This window comes from Saccoglossus kowalevskii, chromosome 21 (genome assembly GCF_978046115.1).
Source record: "Saccoglossus kowalevskii chromosome 21, keSacKowa6.1, whole genome shotgun sequence".
NCBI lineage: Eukaryota > Metazoa > Hemichordata > Enteropneusta > Harrimaniidae > Saccoglossus > Saccoglossus kowalevskii.
Window position 1 is genome coordinate 10,598,762 of NC_140661.1, and position 22,927 is coordinate 10,621,688.

Sequence of the window (22,927 nt, forward strand, 5' to 3'; positions counted from 1 at the left end):
TTATATGCAAATTTTAACGCGCGATGTAGACACACCCTATTATTTTACTATAGGCATACTAATTTGCATAGAACATTAGCGCGTAACAAAGTAGTAATGAAGGAAAGAGTGGTATAAACAAAGATTAGTAATTACTTGAAATCGATACCAGGAAGGGGGGATAAAAGAAAAGTTATATAACATTTTATTATTTAATAATTTATTAAAATACATAAGTTTGTCCAACTCTCTGTGGTAATTCATGTAAACAAACAAAAGTATGTTATAAGCGTTATATGAGTCCCATATCAAACACAACGCGGAGCGACGACCACCGCTTTTAAAGCGGGAGGGTCGCGCGGGAATTGAGTCCCACGCGACGATAACAACACACGCTAAGAACACAAAGGCTTATGGGGAAAACGCTTGTTTGTAAACAATGACACGCTATGACCACCTGACGCATGTGTCGCATGGTAAATTTGACGCCATTGAGTTGTATTTTTATTGTGTAATTAGAACATTTTATAGATTGTCAGACGGACATGACATGCAGTGATTTGTGTGAATGTGCTTTTTGCATACACTATACTAACAGGGATAGCCGTAATGGAGTTATGAAACTTATTTTTGCTCCTGAGTGAATGCATTTGACATGCGAGTATCACGTGATCACTTGGTGGAACGGATGACGTCAGCGTAGTGAAGACGGGGGAACAATGGCTGCTCGTTAAAGTGGAACCACGCCGTCCCGAGTTGACTGGTTGAAACGCGGCCTGAACCGATCAGCGCGACCAGAAAAGGCCATCGCCGATGGGACTGTGAGTTGAAGTCCCTGCTGAGTGACAGGTACCCGTGGGGCCTGAGTATTTCGAGTCGAACGACTGATAGAAGCAGTTGTGGGCGAGTGAAGTGAACTGGTTTTGTCAAGTTTGTGAAACTACTGTACACGCGTGAGGCGATTTGAAAGTCAAAGGGACCTACGCTCCGCCGCTACAGTTGTGAGGGTTTCGCCGCTATTTTGACGTGATCGACACCAGTACGCCACTGAGGGACTCGCCGTTACCGTAAGGAACTTGAAGATCAGGTTTGATACTCGTTATTGACTAACAAAAGTTAACTTTGTGCAAACTGTCATACGATTTCGAACAGTGATCAGTTCCGTTACTCACATGTACACGCGCGACTGTATGATTTTTGTGTGTTTGAATCTTTGCGCTTGGAGGGACGTTTTTCGTTTGGCTTGTTGTTAAAGTTAGCAATTTCGTGTGTTGTGCCCTACAAGACAGCAAAGATTGTGCGTATCTGTGTGATGTTCGTCTGAAGTGAATATTAATTAGAGGTTACATGTAATCAGTTAACTAGGGTTAGGGCTTTTACTGTTGGTACATTCATGACATGTATAGTTTTATTAGGCTGTACGTTGTACTAAAGTTCATGCAGAATTTTATTGAGTTGTTGTACCAGTTAACTGTTGTTGTATTTACCCAACGAGAGATTTTCATAACACTATAGTTATTGTTGTGTTTACGCTACATGTATATTGATGGACATTGTGTATTTAACTATTGAGTCATACAACTTTAGTAATTATTGTGATGAACATTGCTGTTAATTCTGTTAACCGGAAGTGATTATTATTGTGTGTATTACTGCCAATTCATGCATTTGTAGTGTTTATTACCATATTATTGTTAGTTTATACTTCAGTGAGCGAGGTGCCAATTATTGTGTTATGTACAAATAATTATATGTGCCCACTGTTGACTTTGGTTCGCCTTTATGAATATTGAATAGAAGTTGTTGTTTACTTGACCTGTCTGCGTCGTTAATTAATGGTGTGAATGTCTCCTTGATTATAATATTCGATGTACGTCGTTACCTCGGTTTACCACTGGACTGTCGAATTGTCTCGACCGGAGTAAGAGATCCCTGGTTGTTATTGTAGAGATACCAGTTAGTTGCCCTTCATATAAATTTTCCTTATCTGTCCACCTGTGATTTGAGCTAATCTAGTTTTAGGCAACTTATGGGTGTGACAGATAAATGGCGCCCAACGTGTTAGGCATTGACTGGATTTTGATTGTATCCAGTATCCAGTCTGAGTGGTAAACAGTTGTTAGTTAATGAGATCATTTTGAGTATTTTTTCAGGAGCAGACATTTTGCAGTGCTGAGTAGTATTGCTACTATAATGGAGGACAAGGTAGCATGGGGTGATGTGAGCGATGGTGGCGAGAGACACTCCGTAGATACGTCACCAGACAGGACAGGCACTGCTGATAGGTCGTTAAGCTTTGCACAAATACGTGGAGAAAGAGAAGTGTTGCGCAGAATTGATCAAGAGAAAATAAAATGGAGACTCGAAGAGGACGAACGTTTAAACAGAGCCAAGAGTCAATGGTTGTTAGATGAACAACAGAAAAGAGAGGCTTTGATGGTGGCCATGCATGCAGAGCAGGATGAGAGACATGAGAAATTTCAGAAAGAGATAGAGAAAAGGTATGAACAGCGAGAAGCTGAACAGTGTGAATGGAGACATAGAGAACAGTCTAGACTCGCTGGTGAAAACTGGGATGTTGATTATGAGCGTGACAACGATAGTTCTGTACGAGGGGGGCGTAGCCGAGAGAATACACCCACTAGACGAGAGCGACTTGAGTCATCTAGAACTATGGTAGGTACTGGGAAGATTAATCGTTCAGATTTGTTTGGGAACGATATCGACCGCTTGGATCGTGAATTAGAGAATGAGAAAATGTCATTGGGCCCCTATGGTAGAAGGTGTGGTACCAATGACGCTGTGGTTGACACCCGCACTGATAGAGATGGTAGCTACACTGCAGTATATCTGGGAGACAGACACAAGTTGAGTACGTTTTCTGGAGATGTTGGTCGAACATCTGATGTTGACTTCCTGACGTGGGAAGGGGAGGTGAAGACGTACTTACATGGTAATAAAGAGTCCCCCATATCGATGCTGCGAACAATAAGAGCCTCATTGAAAGGAGGCGCGGTTCGGCTCATAGACGGGATGGGACCTGATGTTACGTTTGACCAGTTACTGAGAAAGCTACGCAAGCGCTATGGTGATGTTCAATCCACTGAGACACTTCTGGCGAACTTTTATAGTAAGGGGCTACAGAAAGAAAAAGAAACCATTGCTGACTTTGCTAACAGACTAGAGGAAGAGTTAAACAAAGTAGAGCGGAAGGGTGGTATACTTAAATCGGCCATGGACCAACGCCTGAGAAATACGTTTTGGAGAGGTTTGCGAGATGAAGCAGTCAGGGACGCTATCAGACATCGTGTAAACAGAGTGTATGATTTTGATGAGATGGTAGGGCTGGCGAGAGAAGCTCAGGAAGAAGTTAATGAGAGACGCCAACCATGCCAACCCCTGTCACGGTCGAAACCCGCAATGACCCGACTGATGGCTACTGATGATGCCATGCAGGCACAAGACAACTCTGGTGAGACGCGGTTTAGCGAAACAGATGTTGTGAGTGGAGTAGCTAGAGAATTTGCTGAACAGTTGAAACCAACGCTATCGTCTGTTATTGAACGCTTGGATAGGTTGGAGATGAAAGTCAAATCAACGCTTGAGTATGGCACACAGACAACAGGCTTTACACGGGAAAATGATGACCCCGGTTCCAAGAGACAGTATAAAGGTAAGGCTAGAGTGCCTAGACATTGTTATGTGTGTGGTGACCCAGACCACATGGCCAGAGACTGTCCAGACAAGAAACAGCAGGCACAGAGATGTTTCTATTGTAAAGAGAAGGGACATTACTCAAGGAATTGCCCTCAGAAAAAGGAGAATAATGCTAAACAGACAACATCCACTTCTGGTGAGTCTGATTGCAAGACGCGTGACCAGCCTGCGAGATATGAACAAAGAAGAGTTCGACAGCGGAAACGTAACCGCCCAAGAATGAGAAATGATAGGACACCCCTGAGTGTAGATGACTCCACCCCCAACCTGCAACTGATGCAGGCAGATATTCGTCGCAGAGTCGTAGGACCGGCATATGAGGAAGTAATCACAGTGAGCAGCCATAGCGCACGTTGTCTAATGGATACAGGTTCACAAGTAACTACATTGAGTAAGTGGTTTTATGATGCTCATTTCTCTGGTTTTCCCTTGGACATGTCTGCTGCTGATTTGCGAATACTGGGGGCTAGTGACCAAGCTGTGCCAGTATTGGGACTATTGGAAGTACAGTTAGGACTGCCACCGTCGATATATGGTGTAGAGCAGACCATGGATGCCGTGGTAGTGGTAGTTCCAGATACAGAGTATGGAAATCGAGTACCAATAACATTGGGTACAAATGTGTTGGAGCCATGTATGCGAGCTGCTGCGGACAGTAGAAAGAAGAATCACAATGAAGTTGGTAAGATGTCTACACCTAGGAAAAGGACATATGATAAGCTGAGGTCTAGACATTGCTTTGCTGGTATTAACGGTCATATGGGATCTGCGCGTGCCTTGATAAAGAAACCTGTTACTAGTCGTCCTGAGGACAGTGTTATCATTACTGGTAGGTTACAGCATCCGAAATTGCCAATTGATATCTATCTAGGTTTGGAGCCTAGTGACAAGGACAAAGAGACCTATGAAACATATGTAGAGAGAGTACGCAGAGACTTACAGACAGCGTATAAGATAGCGGGGAGCAAGATGACTAACAGAGCGAGGAAGAACAAATATCTGTATGATAAAAAGGCGAAAGAAGCCGACTTGGAACCTGGCGACCGTGTTTTGATACGCAATGTATCTATCCGAGGTAAACAGAAACTTGCAGACAAGTGGGAACATGAGCCTTACTTGGTAGTCAAGAGAGTAAATCCTGACATCCCTGTTTACGTACTGAAGCCAGAGAGTGGAGGGAAGCGCCGGACGATTCATCGTAATTTGTTGATGCCATGCTATGCCCTGCCAGCAGTTCCACCGGATCGTCCAATGCGTACACCAAACGTACCTAGACGGAATCGTTGTAGACGGACTCGCACTCGGCGCACCAATAGAGTGGTCAGAGAGTCTAGCGACACCGAAATAGAGAGTTCTTCTGATGATCTGATATTATTAGAGAGAACACGAGCGAGAGATAGCGAAAGTGGTTTGCCTGTGACAGAGGCGATGTCTAATAGTAGCAGTGAAGAGACTGACCGGTCACAGGATGAGACAGTTATGCCACCTGTTGATAGTTCAGTTGTGACTGAAATAGATGCATCACCAGCTATCGTAACTGTTAGCCTTGACAATACAGTGAGTGACAACGGGACTATAACCGCTGATATGCCATGTATTGGAAGTGGCACTTTGGATGAGGGTACTGTCGTCCTTGAGAGTGTGGGAAGTTCAGTACATGACCAAGACCGCGTGACTGGGGATGCGAGCCAGGCATCTGGATCCAGCCAAGATGCTGAATTGGCACATACTAATAGTGAGAACATGGAGGGTTCTGCTGATGTAATGTCGGAAGAAAGAGTGATGCCATGTGAAACGACAACTGAGGCACCAACAGATGATGTAACGACAGGGAGGAGATACCCTATGAGAAATAGACGAAGAACACAGTATTATGGCTTTAGTGACATGAATCACACCGTGGATTTTAGGTTGAATGCAGCCACACCAACGTTCATACCGAACGATCGAATGGTTGATGGTGAACCGCTTGGGGCGCGACTCTATCCTTTAACGCGGGAGAAGACCGGTGTGTGCCCGTGGGAATTACCCGGGTGTTCACGGAAGATAGCTTTAGCCAGGGTAGCGAACAAACAAGCGTCTAATCATCTCCCATTCACTAGTCTGTGGACCACGAGAGAAGATAAGTTGAGTAAGCCAGATGATGCTAAGAGCTGTAGGAGATATGGAATTCGACATGTACAGAATTTGCAACATTCCCTGACAGATCTACTTGCATTGGATAGTAATTCAGCAGTATCTGATTGGAGAGGAATACTATTACCGACGGTTAGTGATAGACAACCGATGAGGTGTTACTAATCGTAATCGGGATACGTTTGGAACATGCCTACCTGCTACGGGTATATGTATGTCGCCAGATTGTCGTATAGTGAGGTTGTCGAGGATGAGGATTTGGTTGAGCAACTCCGAATGACAACACCCACCTGAGAGGAGAGTGGGACTTCGCATATGTGGTATTATCTCCGACCACGTTGTAGTTCAGCGTATTGTGAGGTTTCGAGTTGGTATTATCCTTCCCATATGGCTCAACAAGTTGGGAGATGGACCACAATATAGTGAAGTGGTGACGACTGGTGCAATGTACATGTACCTAGGGAGCAGGCTAGTGTGACGTTGAACATTGTATTTATTTGCAGAGTCATTGGTATGTGGAGACACAAAGACACTTATTGGGATCGCCCTTGGTGAACCCTTGGTCATATCTGTGGACATGTGTGATTGTGTAACTGTACAACTGCATGTATTTGCGCCTCGCTCCTGAGGGAGTATACCTGGTACACTTTTGTTTGCTAGGGTGGTTACTTGCAGGTTGGACTCCCAGATTGCCAGGGAAGAGCAGATGCACTCTTATTGGGCCATGATGTAACAGACCTGTATTAAGATGAAGTTCAGCTATTACTTAAAGCCACGACGAAGAGTACAGTGGTACATCCACCATGAGAAGACGGTCCCGGTGAGGGTTAGTTAGTTACATGTCCTCCCTTGCTCTCTCTCCCATTAGCTGTTTTATGGTTAGCTATGGGAGTGGAGGAGAGGGGATGACATGTTTTGGGGAGGGAGGGTGTCGCATGGTAAATTTGACGCCATTGAGTTGTATTTTTATTGTGTAATTAGAACATTTTATAGATTGTCAGACGGACATGACATGCAGTGATTTGTGTGAATGTGCTTTTTGCATACACTATACTAACAGGGATAGCCGTAATGGAGTTATGAAACTTATTTTTGCTCCTGAGTGAATGCATTTGACATGCGAGTATCACGTGATCACTTGGTGGAACGGATGACGTCAGCGTAGTGAAGACGGGGGAACAATGGCTGCTCGTTAAAGTGGAACCACGCCGTCCCGAGTTGACTGGTTGAAACGCGGCCTGAACCGATCAGCGCGACCAGAAAAGGCCATCGCCGATGGGACTGTGAGTTGAAGTCCCTGCTGAGTGACAGGTACCCGTGGGGCCTGAGTATTTCGAGTCGAACGACTGATAGAAGCAGTTGTGGGCGAGTGAAGTGAACTGGTTTTGTCAAGTTTGTGAAACTACTGTACACGCGTGAGGCGATTTGAAAGTCAAAGGGACCTACGCTCCGCCGCTACAGTTGTGAGGGTTTCGCCGCTATTTTGACGTGATCGACACCAGTACGCCACTGAGGGACTCGCCGTTACCGTAAGGAACTTGAAGATCAGGTTTGATACTCGTTATTGACTAACAAAAGTTAACTTTGTGCAAACTGTCATACGATTTCGAACAGTGATCAGTTCCGTTACTCACATGTACACGCGCGACTGTATGATTTTTGTGTGTTTGAATCTTTGCGCTTGGAGGGACGTTTTTCGTTTGGCTTGTTGTTAAAGTTAGCAATTTCGTGTGTTGTGCCCTACAAGACAGCAAAGATTGTGCGTATCTGTGTGATGTTCGTCTGAAGTGAATATTAATTAGAGGTTACATGTAATCAGTTAACTAGGGTTAGGGCTTTTACTGTTGGTACATTCATGACATGTATAGTTTTATTAGGCTGTACGTTGTACTAAAGTTCATGCAGAATTTTATTGAGTTGTTGTACCAGTTAACTGTTGTTGTATTTACCCAACGAGAGATTTTCATAACACTATAGTTATTGTTGTGTTTACGCTACATGTATATTGATGGACATTGTGTATTTAACTATTGAGTCATACAACTTTAGTAATTATTGTGATGAACATTGCTGTTAATTCTGTTAACCGGAAGTGATTATTATTGTGTGTATTACTGCCAATTCATGCATTTGTAGTGTTTATTACCATATTATTGTTAGTTTATACTTCAGTGAGCGAGGTGCCAATTATTGTGTTATGTACAAATAATTATATGTGCCCACTGTTGACTTTGGTTCGCCTTTATGAATATTGAATAGAAGTTGTTGTTTACTTGACCTGTCTGCGTCGTTAATTAATGGTGTGAATGTCTCCTTGATTATAATATTCGATGTACGTCGTTACCTCGGTTTACCACTGGACTGTCGAATTGTCTCGACCGGAGTAAGAGATCCCTGGTTGTTATTGTAGAGATACCAGTTAGTTGCCCTTCATATAAATTTTCCTTATCTGTCCACCTGTGATTTGAGCTAATCTAGTTTTAGGCAACTTATGGGTGTGACACATGCGTACGTGACGACTTCCGCGTTTTAAAAACAACGTCATTCACCAATAACCTTCTTGGAAAACGATTTCAAATCTCATCGACAGCATCTTATTTCTAAGTACAAAGCGAGCGTTTGCACTAACATGAACACCAAGTGTCAGGTAAAGCATTAACGGTTGACAAAGCAGTTGTAATTCCATTTCTAACACGTAGTCGTGAATGGCGCATACTTCACGTTGTCTTGTCAGCGTTATAACGAAGTTCCGATAAATGCTGACCTTTCAGCATTTACCGCCAATCCCGCCATTCTTTCTGTGTTTCCTTCACATATTTTCTCACCATCTCCAATTACCTGCACAGTCCACGACTCATCTTACCTAATTTAATGTATCTGCAATACGTCACTCGAGGCTTGGACGAGAATCTCAATAGCATTTACGTGCGCCCAGACAAAATGAAGATTGGGTGACTGTGTTACGAAAAATGAATAACAGCAGCAGCTTATTTTTCAGTTGTGTATAGCACTTGTAAAATCACATCATGAATACGATCCGAAGCTTTTAATCTCCTGAAAGCTCTGATTATTCTAAATGCCTCTTTATTTCGCGCAGTATAAACTAATGATCAAAGCTGGTGAATTGTGAGGTGGGCATTATGACGACAAGCCCATATTAATACACTACATAGCGCTGTTAATGCGCGTCGATGTAATCTGTATAATGACGCCCGGTTTATTTATACTAAACCGTGCCGCTCTTCAGAGGTTTCATCAAAATTCTTTGATTTATTTCCGATGTTATTTTAATAAAATGGGTTTAATCTCTCTTACGGAAAAGGTCTTACAAAATATAAGTATCATTTTTTTTGGAAAATTGACGTAAGTGATCAGAAGGCAGAGCAACGCATACGGTAACGTGATATGTTTCCTCGGCTAATGATGTTGATGTCTTGTTGATATTAGTAATTGCTCAAACTGGATGACGAAACTGATATTACTGTCGTAATCACGTACACAGCGTCAGTGTTATTCAATTTCAAGCGTGGCGTATGCCTAAAAAAAAACAGCGCAACGCAATACATTGCAACACAACGCAATTTTCGCAATGAAATCCAACACAACACAACAGATCTAGAACAGAACGCAAAGCAAGGCGACCCTATAGAATCCAACGCAAAACAAGGCAACTCACGGCATCCAGTGGCGGACGTGGCGGATCTAGAGGGGGGGGGGTTTCTTGGGGTCCCGTTGAAAAATGTATTCAATCATTAACTTTGTCTGGCGATTTTAAAGTTTGGACCCCCCTCCCATAAAAAAAAAAAAAACCTGTATCCGCCCCAGTCATCGAACTATAAAACAATTGACACATTCGAAGAACAGCAGCGCAGTGTAGAGCAGCATAACATATCACAGCGCGCTAGCAACGAAATGCAACACACCGTCATACTTCAAAACAATTGATTTAGCTACATTTGAATGTCCCCCACTGGGTATGCAGTGTTCTGGTCTGTCTGATCCTTGTATGCGTCGTTGACTAGTCTAATAACGTTATTAATAGATTTCATATTACATGTTTATTTGCATGTACAGAGGAACTCAGTTTGATAGCTATAATTGGTATAGTGCTGGCCTGCCTTGTGATCATCGTCATCGTCATTGCTCTGTTGATATACAGGTATGTAAATAGCACCTTGTGGACTGATGAGTTAAATCGAGGGTCGGCAAAGGGTATTTTCGTAAGCAGTAATCACTTGTTTTTATATATTCGTAATAACGTAATTTAAATAAATAAAAAACGTATATTCGTAGACATGGACAAGGTGTAAAATGTAATCAGCTATTTTACTCGTCCTTAATTTGTACAAAAATCTTATTTGTTGTAAGCATATAAAGCATTTTCAACTTTCGCTTTATTTTCGAATTCGCTTCACCTGTAAAGTGTAAAAAATGGAAATGGAACTTTCCTTTTTTTATTTCCTGTAAAAACGTAAATTACATTACATCGCTCCCCCTTTAAGTCGCCAGGGGACACAGACACGGGCTACACAGTATAATAGGTGCCACAGTCGCCGATGCGCTATTAATGTGTCGCATGTGACCCACGCGTACGCGCCGCGGCGCGACGGCTTGGGCGCTTTATACGCTGTCCGTCTTTTTGGTTAAGCAGTTTTATATGCGTCATTTTGTTCCTACAGTAATTGAATTCTGTTGATTTATTACGTTTTATAAAATGTTACCGCATAAGATGTATGTTGATCACGTCAAACCAGGTAATTATGATACAAGCCCTTCGGTCGATTTCCTTTCAGTAATAAACGCGCAAGTGTGCATCGCGTTTACTGTACTACTATATTTTTGGATAACCATTCGGAGATGCGCTAGGTGGTAATTTATTTTCTTGTTTAAATGAAACGATACAATGTTTTTTTATTAAACCGAAAGCCATATAATACAAAATACCCTACGATATCAAATTAATTTTTCTGGGGTTTCATTGTAATATAATTATTGTCGTTAATTAGAAAAGTGTGATTTGTTCGGAGAAGGAGTCATTTGAGTTAGCCTCGTAATTACCGTGCATGGAGTATCCTCATAGTGGCGTTCGAAATAAATCAATTTATGACCACAACGTGCCTGAACATCATTCGATGTATTTATTGTTATTTAAATTTGTGTATTTCTCAATTTATATAATTTACTAAAGGAAGATTCAGCAATAACTGGTTGTACTATTTCGAACCTCGATCTATGTGAAATTGGTACGATGGTTTTCTAGTTAACCACATTTACGCTTCCGAAATATCAGATGAATACACGTGAGAAATTTGCATAAAACTATCTGTGATTGGCCAGTTCATTATTGTGTTTATTTCTCTCCCATTCTAGTCTTTCTGAATGTTTTTCCTGGCAGCAATCCACCGCGAATATCAAGTTATGGTTCATACTATTACGTAAATATAAGCGGCACACCATTTCATTAGAACTATAATGGCGTTGTACATTATGCATAACAAAAACAGACTCTATTATTTAATTCATGAAAATCCCATATAACAATCTTGAATATGGGAAGTCTTGAAACCGAACACCTAGTGTGTGGTGTGTAACATATGAAGTAAAGTTAGCTAGCAGTACACACATTAAGTGGTGTGAATTGCTTCTAGTTTATATTGAGTTGTCTTCGGGGGGGTCGTCTTTTTTTTAAAACACATCTCACACCGAATAGTTAAGAAAACGCGTTAAGGTAAAAGGGATATATTGTTCGCTCTATTATGTACACGAACATTTACTTATCTTACTAGTACATTCGCCAGTACGTCTCGCATCTGGAACGTGTTAAAGAGTTCAAACCCCCAGCCCGGTTCCTCACTCAGCGGTGTCAATTAGATAACTAAACACGCGGTATTTAGAGAATGGTCTGTCCTCAGTGTAATCAGAAAACACGCTATCAGGCTTGTCGAAAGAGTAGCGCATTTCCGTGGCATGATAGGTTCTTCTCTGTCATGTAAGCTCGTCGCATACAAGGTCAACTTCAGGTTCCCATCTCAGTAACAAGAGCGCAGCTTGTTAATCAGGGTATCGCATACAATTATCGAAATTACACAGTCGAGTTCGTCTACACTGGGAGACCACACACAGTCGGGAAAGTTCATTTTTTTGTAAATTATTATACTTCAAAGAATACGTTTGCGTTGCGTAACGAATGGAGTCTGGTGATAGAACTAGCGGGAAACTCACTATCTGACTGTTGTCACAGTCCCTCTATATAGGGACTGTGCTGTTGTATTATTGACTACGGTATGTTTATTTCATTGCCAAGGAAATATACACGCATCGATGTATGGTTAATGTATATTATTCGATCTGCGAAACAACATAACTATATATAAATAACAATTTCATATAACAAGTTATATTGGTTTTTCTTTAGGAATTGTAAATGCGATAAATATAGTTATTGATTCGATAAAGCGCCAACACAACTGATAACATCAGTCTATCACGAGGTAGCGACAATTATTGGCAATTCCTATCAACAGAAATATCATAAAAAAAAATAATATTTTTTTTTCTGCATCAGGAGCATACGTCTATCTCTCTATCTTGTTTTTTTTTTGTGTTTTTTTGTTCCCAACCAGGAAGTACAAACTGGAAGCCGAGTTAGCCAAAATGACGTGGAAAGTGGCATGGGAAGATATCTCATTCAGCAAAACGGATCGTAGCCGCGTTATGTCGACTGCAGCTGTCAACGCTGCCTTCAGCAAGTCGCATGGTTCCAGGGTAGGCACGACATTTGACATTTCCGGTTCAGGTGACAGTTCCATGTTAGCTGGGTGTATTTGTTTTTTTTTTTGTTTTTTGTTTAGATGCATTACGCAAACACGTAATGTCCACAGGCCGGATACTTTGCTAGTACCAGCTGTTCAATGATGTCATTGATAATTCAATAATGATTCAGAAAGACGAATAGCATCAGCATATGGCTTGTCTAATCCACAATGCATCGCGAGAACGTGGTAAAAATCTTATATTATGAATCCAGCTTCCGTAAACTTTTTTTCTTCAAACGCATACTTTATTTATGGTAAAATTTCATTGTGTACAGTGTCGTGATATATATTAATTTTTAGGACGATCTTACTGATTATCTTTAAGACTAGCTACGAACGAGGCGACAGATTGCATGACGTACACGGGCAAAACTACCACGTGACACTGGTGCCCATAAGTCGTATATTACATTGTATCATTTCTTTATTACAGAAAAGCAGTACTAGGTGCTCATCTTTTGGAACATGTGATTTTGACCGTCAAATATTTACTCGAGTTGCGCAATATAAGGTAGAGTCAAAGAGATATAATTGAGAATACTTTTAGTAAAAAAAAAAAAAATCGCTATCGGAATGTCATCCGTGTCTCCCAGACTGTTAATAAATGGAGCATGACCGCAGAGCTTTCCTATCAACACACACGCACGAATTACTCGTGCGGTCGAACGTAAACGCTCGTGCAATTACGGCCCAGGAAGTCCATAACCAAAACAGACACGCTTTTGCTGTTTCTGAGTGAGTTGTATTTCATATATTGTATTTTCTTTGTCACTAGGGTAATGTAATTGCCATTAAGAAAGTCAATAAGAAAAAGGTCGAGCTCACACGGGATGTGCTACTGGAGTTAAAATACGTAAGTGTTATATATATTTCAAGACACTATTGTGGTTTACTATACACTTTAAGTGCTGTGTATTATGTATATAGTTAGAAAACATACTTAACTAGTTTTGTTATAATATGTATAATTTCCAACTTTATGTTATGTTTCCGCGTCGAATGTGTTAGTGCTTGGACGAAAGTAATTTCAGTTTTTAAACGCGCACTATGGACATGTTTTATTATCAACAACGATGATATCTAACCATCAATGTGTCTCGTTTCGTCCTTGAAATGTTTACTATTTGCTTCTGTAGATGCGAGACTTGGAACATAACCACATCGTTCGATTTGTTGGCGCATGCGTGGATCCACCGCATATTGCAATGTTAACAGAATACTGTCCGAAAGGTAGTTTACAGGTAAGTAGTACAACCTATGACATATTGCGATAGTTTCTTGCACGTTCTAACTGTACATGTTTAGACGCTTATCATAGTCGCGCGCCGAAATTTTGTGAGTTGCTGTGTCCGTCGCAACCATGATTGCAACCTTGCGCTGTAATTCTATGTACCAAGAAGCTGTGAAGCGCTAGACATTTAAGAAAGCACTGCCATCAGTGCAAGACACGGCGTAAAACAGAAAGACAGAACAGATAACGTGTATATTAAGCGCGTCTTGCCGCGTACATGCAATGTACACGCTATCCTGTCCTCGATTGTATAATGTTTCGATTTGTTTGTATACAAGAGACGGTGATTGTGCGCCTAATAAACTAACTTCGAACGAGGCTATAAATTACTGACGTAACCGGTCTGGATATCGATGTAACGCACATCGAACACGTAATAATGCAAATGGTAACATGTTCTTGGCGTCGTTTGCGTAATTGTGCAATTTTTTTCTCTTGTTTTTTTTTAAACTAATATTTTTTGTCGATTTCAATGAGTACGTCTGGGCCTACTTAACCCAAAAAACCGCAATGGTTGTATATCGTCAAACGAGGCTTGCATAATTAAAACACATTCTCACCCAACCGAAGCGTATTCAGGCAACTGAAATACTGCTGTAATCATAATATATTTGTTTGCGCGAAATTCAGTCGCGCACTGCGTGACGACTGCGTCAATTTCCGTGAGGACCTTAATCTTCGTGATCAGCAGTCTACTCGCACTGATTACTCTGATACTTAGTACTGGCTATTAGATTTGCACTCTGATAATGTGCAAAAATACGCCTCACTCCGAAAACAATAAATGCATTTATAAAGATACGAAATTAACACACATGCATGATATGGTTGTATCACATTACAAAGCACACCCGTGTCGGTACCGTAACAAAATTGGCTTGCGGATTCCGAGTATTGTCATAGATATATAACTGTTCCATTATGACAGTCATGGAATGTAAATTTATAGTCACATAGGCAGGATTGGTCATGGAGTCGAGGCTCCTTTAATTGGGTTATTGCGATTTGCAGCCCCGGGGTTTCATGGGAGGTTAAAACCACGGAATACTGACGTGGGATTCCCTGCGATACAAACGCCAGATGTGCGGCGGCAGTCGGTCGGGTTTCCCATTTTTAATTGACATTTGGAGCCACGTTGGATTCCTTCGAGTATTCCAATCGACTGAAAACGTAACCCGCACTACAAGGTTACCTCCTTCAATATACTTCAGCGGTTAAAATTAAAGGCGCACGATTCTTTATAATATTCGTACAATGAATTCCGAATATTTATACTCAAAATTATGCCCTGGACTGAAATAGTTCCTATGGAAACTGAAATCAACTCTAGTAGCAATTAGTGCTTGGAAGCTTAGTTTTGACCAAATTTCAATCAAGCAAATTTTGGTCAAAATGATTACGTGAACATGTGAGCTTCATGCAGTCCTAGACGGATCAAGCAAAATGTCCATCTTGAGATTTCAACCCTGATTATCGAAATTCGCCTAGATACTAAACAAAAAAACATGTATCTGATGTAATCTTTTCTATATCAGATTGTCACGATGTTGCAATTTGCAATGAATGTAAGATGCGAATCACTCCCCTGGAGTGTTTCTGTCATTTCGTTCTATCGTACATGCGAGCTACAAGGTGATACAGAACATAGGTTAATCTCACACGAGTTTTCCCAATCTAATTAGAAACAAAACAACGTGTTAACTCACCCACCTAACGAACTGTGCTGTTCTAGACTTAACACGGGGCCACCGCTTGATGTAGCATTTGGGAATTACTCTTATAATAACGTTGAAAAAAAAAGTTGAGCGTGTCAGAAAATGACTTTTATAAATATACACGTTAAAGTTAAGTCATTCACCCTATCTGGTCCATAAAACGTGTTTTGTTTCAAAGATGAACAATGTGCAATGGTTATCCCACAAAGAGACTGAATTCTATTCTCGGTAATACACCGAAGGGATAAGTTCATTCCACTCTCTAAATAAAGCTAAACGATCCCCAGTAAGTAGAAATATGCAAGTGTTTTCATAATTTGATGAAAGTGATCAATTGGTGATCATAGTGCACACATAGAAATTAATCTGACGTATCCGACCTTGCTCATGATCAAAGTCTACAATGCTTATTGCAATCGTGTGTAATAAAAGTCATCATTAATGTACCATGCACTGAGATCACTGTTATTATAATGTTCAGTATGTCAACTGGTATGCGTATATTCAACAGGGATATTGTACTGTGTACTGTCCCTATTCAGGCATACTATAAATACGAAAAAAAAAGTAGTATCGGCGATACCCCTCCTGAAAAGATTAGCTCAGTTGTGATTTGTGGAACTGGGTGAGTCACTTTTTTACCCTGAGGGTCACGAAGGAAAAAAAATCTCTTGTGATTAATATTCCTTTTTTTTCTACTCATCTTCTCACGTTTCTTTTCATCTTCTTTTTTTCCAACACCTGTAGGATATTCTGCAGAATGATGCAATTAAGATGGATTGGGTGTTTCGCTACTCTCTCATGCATGATATCATCAAGGTATTTACACATTTTACTTCTGAATCAACACTCCGAAGCCGTGCAATGGACTTCGGTGACCGTTTCACCCTTGTAGATATACCCAATTAAAAACACATTCTCGTATGCACGGCGGCGTTCCACGCATGCATCTCTTTTTTAGAAGCCGACGTTGTTGAAACTCAATTTTCCGAAGAAAAAAAAATGATTTCGAGAAAGAGCCTAGAGTAAGAAAGATACGTCTTCAAACAATGCGCTTGCGTTAGGTTGTCTTATTGACCTAGAATTACATTGTATACCTTGGAAATTTCAATCATTGGTATGGAGTGTAAGCGAAATTTTTCACTGTACACATCAGTAGTGCCGAGAATAGACGCGAATTGGAATGCATAATCCAATATTAGAAGTTCATTATCGAAGAGACATGAACCTTATTTGCCTGATTTACTACATCACAATTCCCGTGATTGAGACGTCTTCGGTACATGTTGAACTTGTGACCGGTGATATTCTACGCTAATAAATGAATGTATTGTTAATATAAATGCGAATTTACCTGAAATATGTTAAGTTTTGATAATAAAATTGCATAAGCGTGTATGTGACACACTATGCAAATCAGTATGATATCAGAAATGTGTTATGAATTAAGGGTAATTATTAATTTTAGGCAGTGATGTGTTTGTATTCGAATACTTCTTCCAATTTACCTGTTCACTAATGTGTAACTGTTTGGCAACTGGCGAAGATGCCATGATCGGTTGATCGAATTTAGACTCATTAGCGGCACACAGGTTGACACAATTGAGTTGTATATTCTCCCTTTGCGGTTTTGTTTATCGTATATTATTTGAGTTATTCTAAATATCACCTGCCAATTTCCGTATAAATTAGATTCTCCAATTCTTTTGGTTCTTGAAAACTGAACAGAGCAAACTACAACATCACATTTGGAACCTTATATTTGTTATAACTTTATATCAGCTTTCACACAGACATCCCATCAGTTGTACTGTACAAAGCGCACATCGGTGTACGGAGTTATTTTGTTTCAAAATTAAAATAATTTACAGAACGTTACCAGCAGCTATGGTCAACAACATCGCATTGTTAGTTTTGCCACAGTAACACAGTTACCTACTGTTAAGTGTTTCTCAAACTTTGACCAAGAACACAAATCTATGTGTGTCGATCACAGTTCATGTTCTATCCACACATATAGCAGGGCATCTAGTTCCAAAGTAAGTAACGACGTATATTCCATAGTAAATATAGATCATAAAACTATGGATGCCAAATAGGTTATTACACGTGAAATCAAGTCTTTTACCTGTGCTCTTGGCGTTTTGACTCATTCCGACACAATTCAAAACGTAATCAATCAATCGATCAATCAATTAATCAATCAATCAATAACGCGATATCACGGGAACTGATGTATAATATAATTATCCTCAAATTTGTGCATGGTTTTAAACATGTACTATTGTTGTTTACTCCGCAACAAAACAAACTTTAAACTGATAACAATTATATCTTAAGTAATGATTTGATGTTCTTTGAATGCACTCAATAATAAATAGGATATATGAATTGGTAATTGACAAGTATATTATAAACGCTTCATTTCACGAATCGTTCAAAAATTCAGATATCCACCGACTACACTGCACATGTGTGCACATTATAAAGTCTATCAATCAACATCGAAACATAAGCCCACCACATGCATCACTGATACAGACAAATTACATCACCTATTATATGTAAATACTGCGTCGTTATAGCAACCGAAAAAAAAAACGTCTTTGCTAAAAATTATGAGCAATTATTCACCGAAGCAGGTGTGTCTGTTGGGCATTATCTGCAATATTTAAATTTGGATAAGTGTGGTATGTATTAACACCTAAGATGTTTGTCACGTATCTTGTTAGTTTGTCTGTATTCTCATACTACTTTCTGAATATATAGTGTGTTTTTTTTTTGTTTCTGTTCACCGCACGCACGCCCACTCAGAAAGCAATATTCCGTGATAAATCATTCCACTAGACGAATCCTACTATCTAATGTACATTTCTCTTAAATTATCTTGAAAGTCAGCACTGTCGCGTTATCGCTTGAAATCTCGCGTTGCTTTCGGTTGTAATCTACCATGCTTTACTGATCAGGATTATAGCCGTAATACACAATTTGGCAGTCAGTACTTACATGTCCCCCGGCCCAAGTAAAGCAGTCTGCAATATTACTATGAACAGACAGATACGTCTAAGTAATGTGTTGTTACTTGAGGTGCCTTAACTCTCTAATTAAAATTACCTACTCTAAAACGAATATTTATTGAAATAATTGCACTAAAATTGGAAGAAAAATACTTAATTTCGAACGTCATTGCGAACGCAATAACGTACCGATGTCCGTCGGTACTGGACATCGCGTTACGTCATGGTGGTAAGATGTCCCGAATTAAGTTTCTAGCGTTTCATTGATGCAAAAGATGCCGCTAAAAAATTGCTTTGATTTGACCATTACAAAAACATACCTGTAATCCATATTAGCCTCGATTTCAGATTCAAACAACAGCCAATCAAAATTCACGTCACGTATACCCCCAGCATGCTGGAGACTGGCGTCATTTTTTTTTTATAAAACCTGAATGTCAAAGAAGTCGACCACTGAATTGACATATTTATTCTTAACAAACAAAAAGCGAATAACCACATAGGCCGTTTATATCATCTAACTAAGTAATATATAACTGAAAATCTAATACAATTTCTTTGGATACATCGATTCAATTTGTAGTAAACGAATTTACAATTTTCTAAATATAACATATAATGTTAATTGCATTTTAATTAAGCGTTTGTGGATATGTTTTGTGGATAATTACTTAACCCATCGTGTTGACAGACCTCTCCAAAGAAATTGACACAATGAATCTCATTTCATGTTTTATAATATTATCTATAATAGACATAAAACGTATTTCAGCAATATGCATTTTAGAGTGACTAATAACTAAAAAGAATAGATGCTTATAATACCAAACAACGGTAAATGTATCCACGAACTGGGCGCAATTCAATTGGCTTGGCATCGATTAAGTTTTGAATAATTCAAATTTAATTCCGTCCAGAAAATATGTATGACACCTCGAAGCAAGATAGCGAAATAAAATCGCTTCGCTATGATATAGTCTGACTATTTATTATTAATAATGTCAGATCCCAAGATAAAGTGAGTAGTGAATGAGTCTCGATATTCACGTCTGCCATCTCAGTCTCCATTTCGCAAACAGAAATTGCCACAAGATAGTGATGATCAGTAGTGGTCATGCATTGAATTATATGAAGTGAGAATGACTGAATTAATGAATATGTATGATGTAAAAATGTTTTGATAATGTCATGTTGAATCGTAGTTTTGGAAATTTATATCATAGTAAAATTTGTATTTGACACGATTTGTTGTATGTGCGCCATTATTGGGCAGGATATTATTCAGTTTTGCGTATTTTCAAAGATAAATACGATACATTTGTAAAGTACTTATTTTCATGGTAGACTTTAAGGTAAAGGTGTCATAATTAATTATTTTGATTTAGTGAGACGTGTTTTATAGGTAAATACAAAAAGGATGCGAAATGTCCTGCTTGTAATCTGCCGTGGTAATTTGGCCGCGGCCATCTTTGATTTCGACCAAACAAAACTAGAGTCTAAAATCAAAATCTTTGAGCTCGTGTGCGAAGTCCACTGCTAATAAACTGGAGTATATGTTGCCGCCAATCCTTTGGCTAAACAAAAAATTGAATCAGTGATATCATGGATGCATGGAAGACTGTGGTTAGAGGCATTTTTTTTTTACAATGACATCTTTTGTGCATTGATTTTAAAGATATGTTTCATCGGTGATTGGCGCCAAATGCGCCACTAACTCAACTACTAGATATCGGACACGCGTATAGCACCTACTGAAGGCCATACATGCGTATTTTTTTCATAAAATACTTTTTTCAATTTTATTTTCCAAATGAGAAAATTTGTTACGATGTGCGAAATTGGCTCAGTAAATGGAACTCTTCCATTAATGTCGATGTAAACAGATACTCCCAAATGGAGTCATCAGACCAAATCATCTCATCTTGTTTTTTTTGTGTGTGTGTTTTTTTACACATGATTAAGATAAAGTCAAATTCGAAGTAGGTCAGGGTTGCGTAAACGTAAATACTTCTGTAAACACCCATTCAAGTGCTGCAGTTAGTACACCACGTCAGTCTACGGCGATTTACAACCAAAATAGATAATGCTTATCTTCTTTGATTTTAATTTTCAGGGACTTCACTTTCTGTACCACAGCAGCGCTATCAAAGTGCACGGTAACCTAAAGTCGTCAAACTGTGTCGTGGACAGTCGGTTTGTGGTGAAACTCACGGACTTCGGGCTGCACAAATTCAAGGAAGATAGTAAAGAAATCGAAAACTCACATGCTTACTATCAAAGTAAGTTAATTATACACGTCGGGTGTAAGGTCAAGCCTCGTAATAACCCAGGGGCATGTAAGTGACGAAGGGTAATTGCTGTTGGAGTGGTTCGAGTTGATAAATTAAAATTAATCTATACCAAGGCAAATACAAGGCACGCAGCATCTAATGCGACTTTTACCTTCGATTTCAAACGCAGTAGAGATAGTTTCACGTCGTCGACGTCATTTTGGCGGTCGGGCAGCGGTTAGTGCTCAGGGGCCTGACGATCTATTCGTCTCAATGCGTGGACGTCTATGGGTCGAGCGACTATGTCCCGGTACAGGGCCTTGCCCTTGCTCATGAAAATTATGCAATTAAAACTGTTTAGTAATGTAAAGCAAGCATATGTTATTAAATTTAATCATCACGCTCCGAAACCACAAAAATCACTAATACAAGACAAGGGAGGAAAAAAAATGTGCACACGTTTTTCTAGCTGCCGAAAATCATACCTCAAAATGCAAAATACCTTGTCCAAACCAGTTACGAGTGTTTGTTAGTGGGCCTTATTTTTAGTTATTCCTGGACGCGGTACTAGGCGTGCCGCTCATGAGTGGATATTTAAACTTGCGAAACGAGGATGTTTTACCTACCTACCAAAGATCAGTGATCTTAACATGTGTTTAAATACAGTTATCTTTGGTTTGTTGTGTTTCTATAGGAATCCGATTAGTGATTTCGATCAATACAATACTTCCAATTTTGTCAACATGCTTTGGGATCTATTTCATATGTTTTACGGAACTTCAAAGAATGAGTTAAGAAGCAGATTACTGAAATGTGCCCAATCCAAAGTGTTAAGCCGCAACATTTTAAATCAATTTGTTATCACGCGCATATTTACCATATCAGGAAATTCAGATATCAAATGATGACGTAATAATCCCAAAATGGCGGATGTGATTTTAGGGGCCGTGCAATAGATTAGGTTCCATTAATTCTCAACAACCTGGTTCGTCAGACCTAGACAAACGGCTGGATCGAGATGTTATACATAGATTACTATTAACTTGTTAGGACTCCACAAAATGCACACGGGCTTTGTGAGATCGCATCGAACTCCACTGTCTTAGTAATATCTTAATGTATAATTACGCTAACACCATCGCGTCTGCCTTCACATGCACTAACCAAGATATCGCGTTGAACAGAAAACGTTACCTCTATTCTAAGCATACCAGCTCATGAAAATATAGTTTAAACCAAACACTCGGTCTGTAAGTACGTCTTTGGTAGTGGGCTGTGGAATTTGAAAAAACATCATATATTGCTGGCGTATTCGTGCTATTTGGAAATTCAACATCGCATGGTGCCCGCAGCTACCATGTATCTCGTTCGTTTCTAGGAATCACATGCATAAACAGAAATATACGGCAATCCCACCCACGGGGCTTGACGCGTTCATAGTTAAACCTCAGTCACGTTCAACTAAATTTGAAATCACTTTCCTGGTTTGACAAATTGGCTAGTTTTCTTGAGTGTTTTTTTTTTATCAAGTAGAAAAAAACGTATATTGCATGAAACATGAATCTATGCACTACGTGAAAATCCTTTGAATTTTGTTTAAAATTCTATGTTGCATGTAGATTAGAAAACCCCTGAAACAGTTTTTGTTTTACATCACTAAAATTGTGAAGGATGTCTAAACGGGTGCTTGATAAAATAAGATCTTTTTCTTTCATTTAAAGGGCGGTGGTCGTCGCGTCGTGTTGTGTTCGATGTAGGACTCAAAGCGGGCGTATACGGCGCGTGTAATATAGATTGTTTGTTTACGTGAAATGCGAACACGCGCTGCGTGACGACCACCGCCATTTAACCTGCATCTTAGTGAGTACCACGAATCTGATGTGATGTATTTTGTCATTTATTAAATTTCTGTAGATATCCTGGCATTAATCGAACCCGAAACTATCAACATACACACTGATTTCCTCGTACTTAAATGCCGGGTTTT

At 39.7% G+C, this 22,927-nt stretch overlaps 1 protein-coding gene across 1 annotated transcript in view; it reads left to right on the forward strand.

The window, feature by feature from the left end:
* LOC100372872 (atrial natriuretic peptide receptor 1-like) overlaps positions 1-22,927 on the forward strand; it is a 63,531-nt gene that overhangs the window by 22,991 nt on the left and 17,613 nt on the right. The window contains exons 6-12 of the mRNA XM_085495013.1: positions 9,907-9,991; positions 12,456-12,597; positions 13,081-13,158; positions 13,423-13,500; positions 13,784-13,888; positions 16,401-16,472; positions 20,784-20,949. Of these exons, the coding sequence (XP_085351139.1) occupies positions 9,907-9,991; positions 12,456-12,597; positions 13,081-13,158; positions 13,423-13,500; positions 13,784-13,888; positions 16,401-16,472; positions 20,784-20,949 (726 nt within the window). The remainder of the gene's footprint in view (positions 1-9,906; positions 9,992-12,455; positions 12,598-13,080; positions 13,159-13,422; positions 13,501-13,783; positions 13,889-16,400; positions 16,473-20,783; positions 20,950-22,927) is intronic.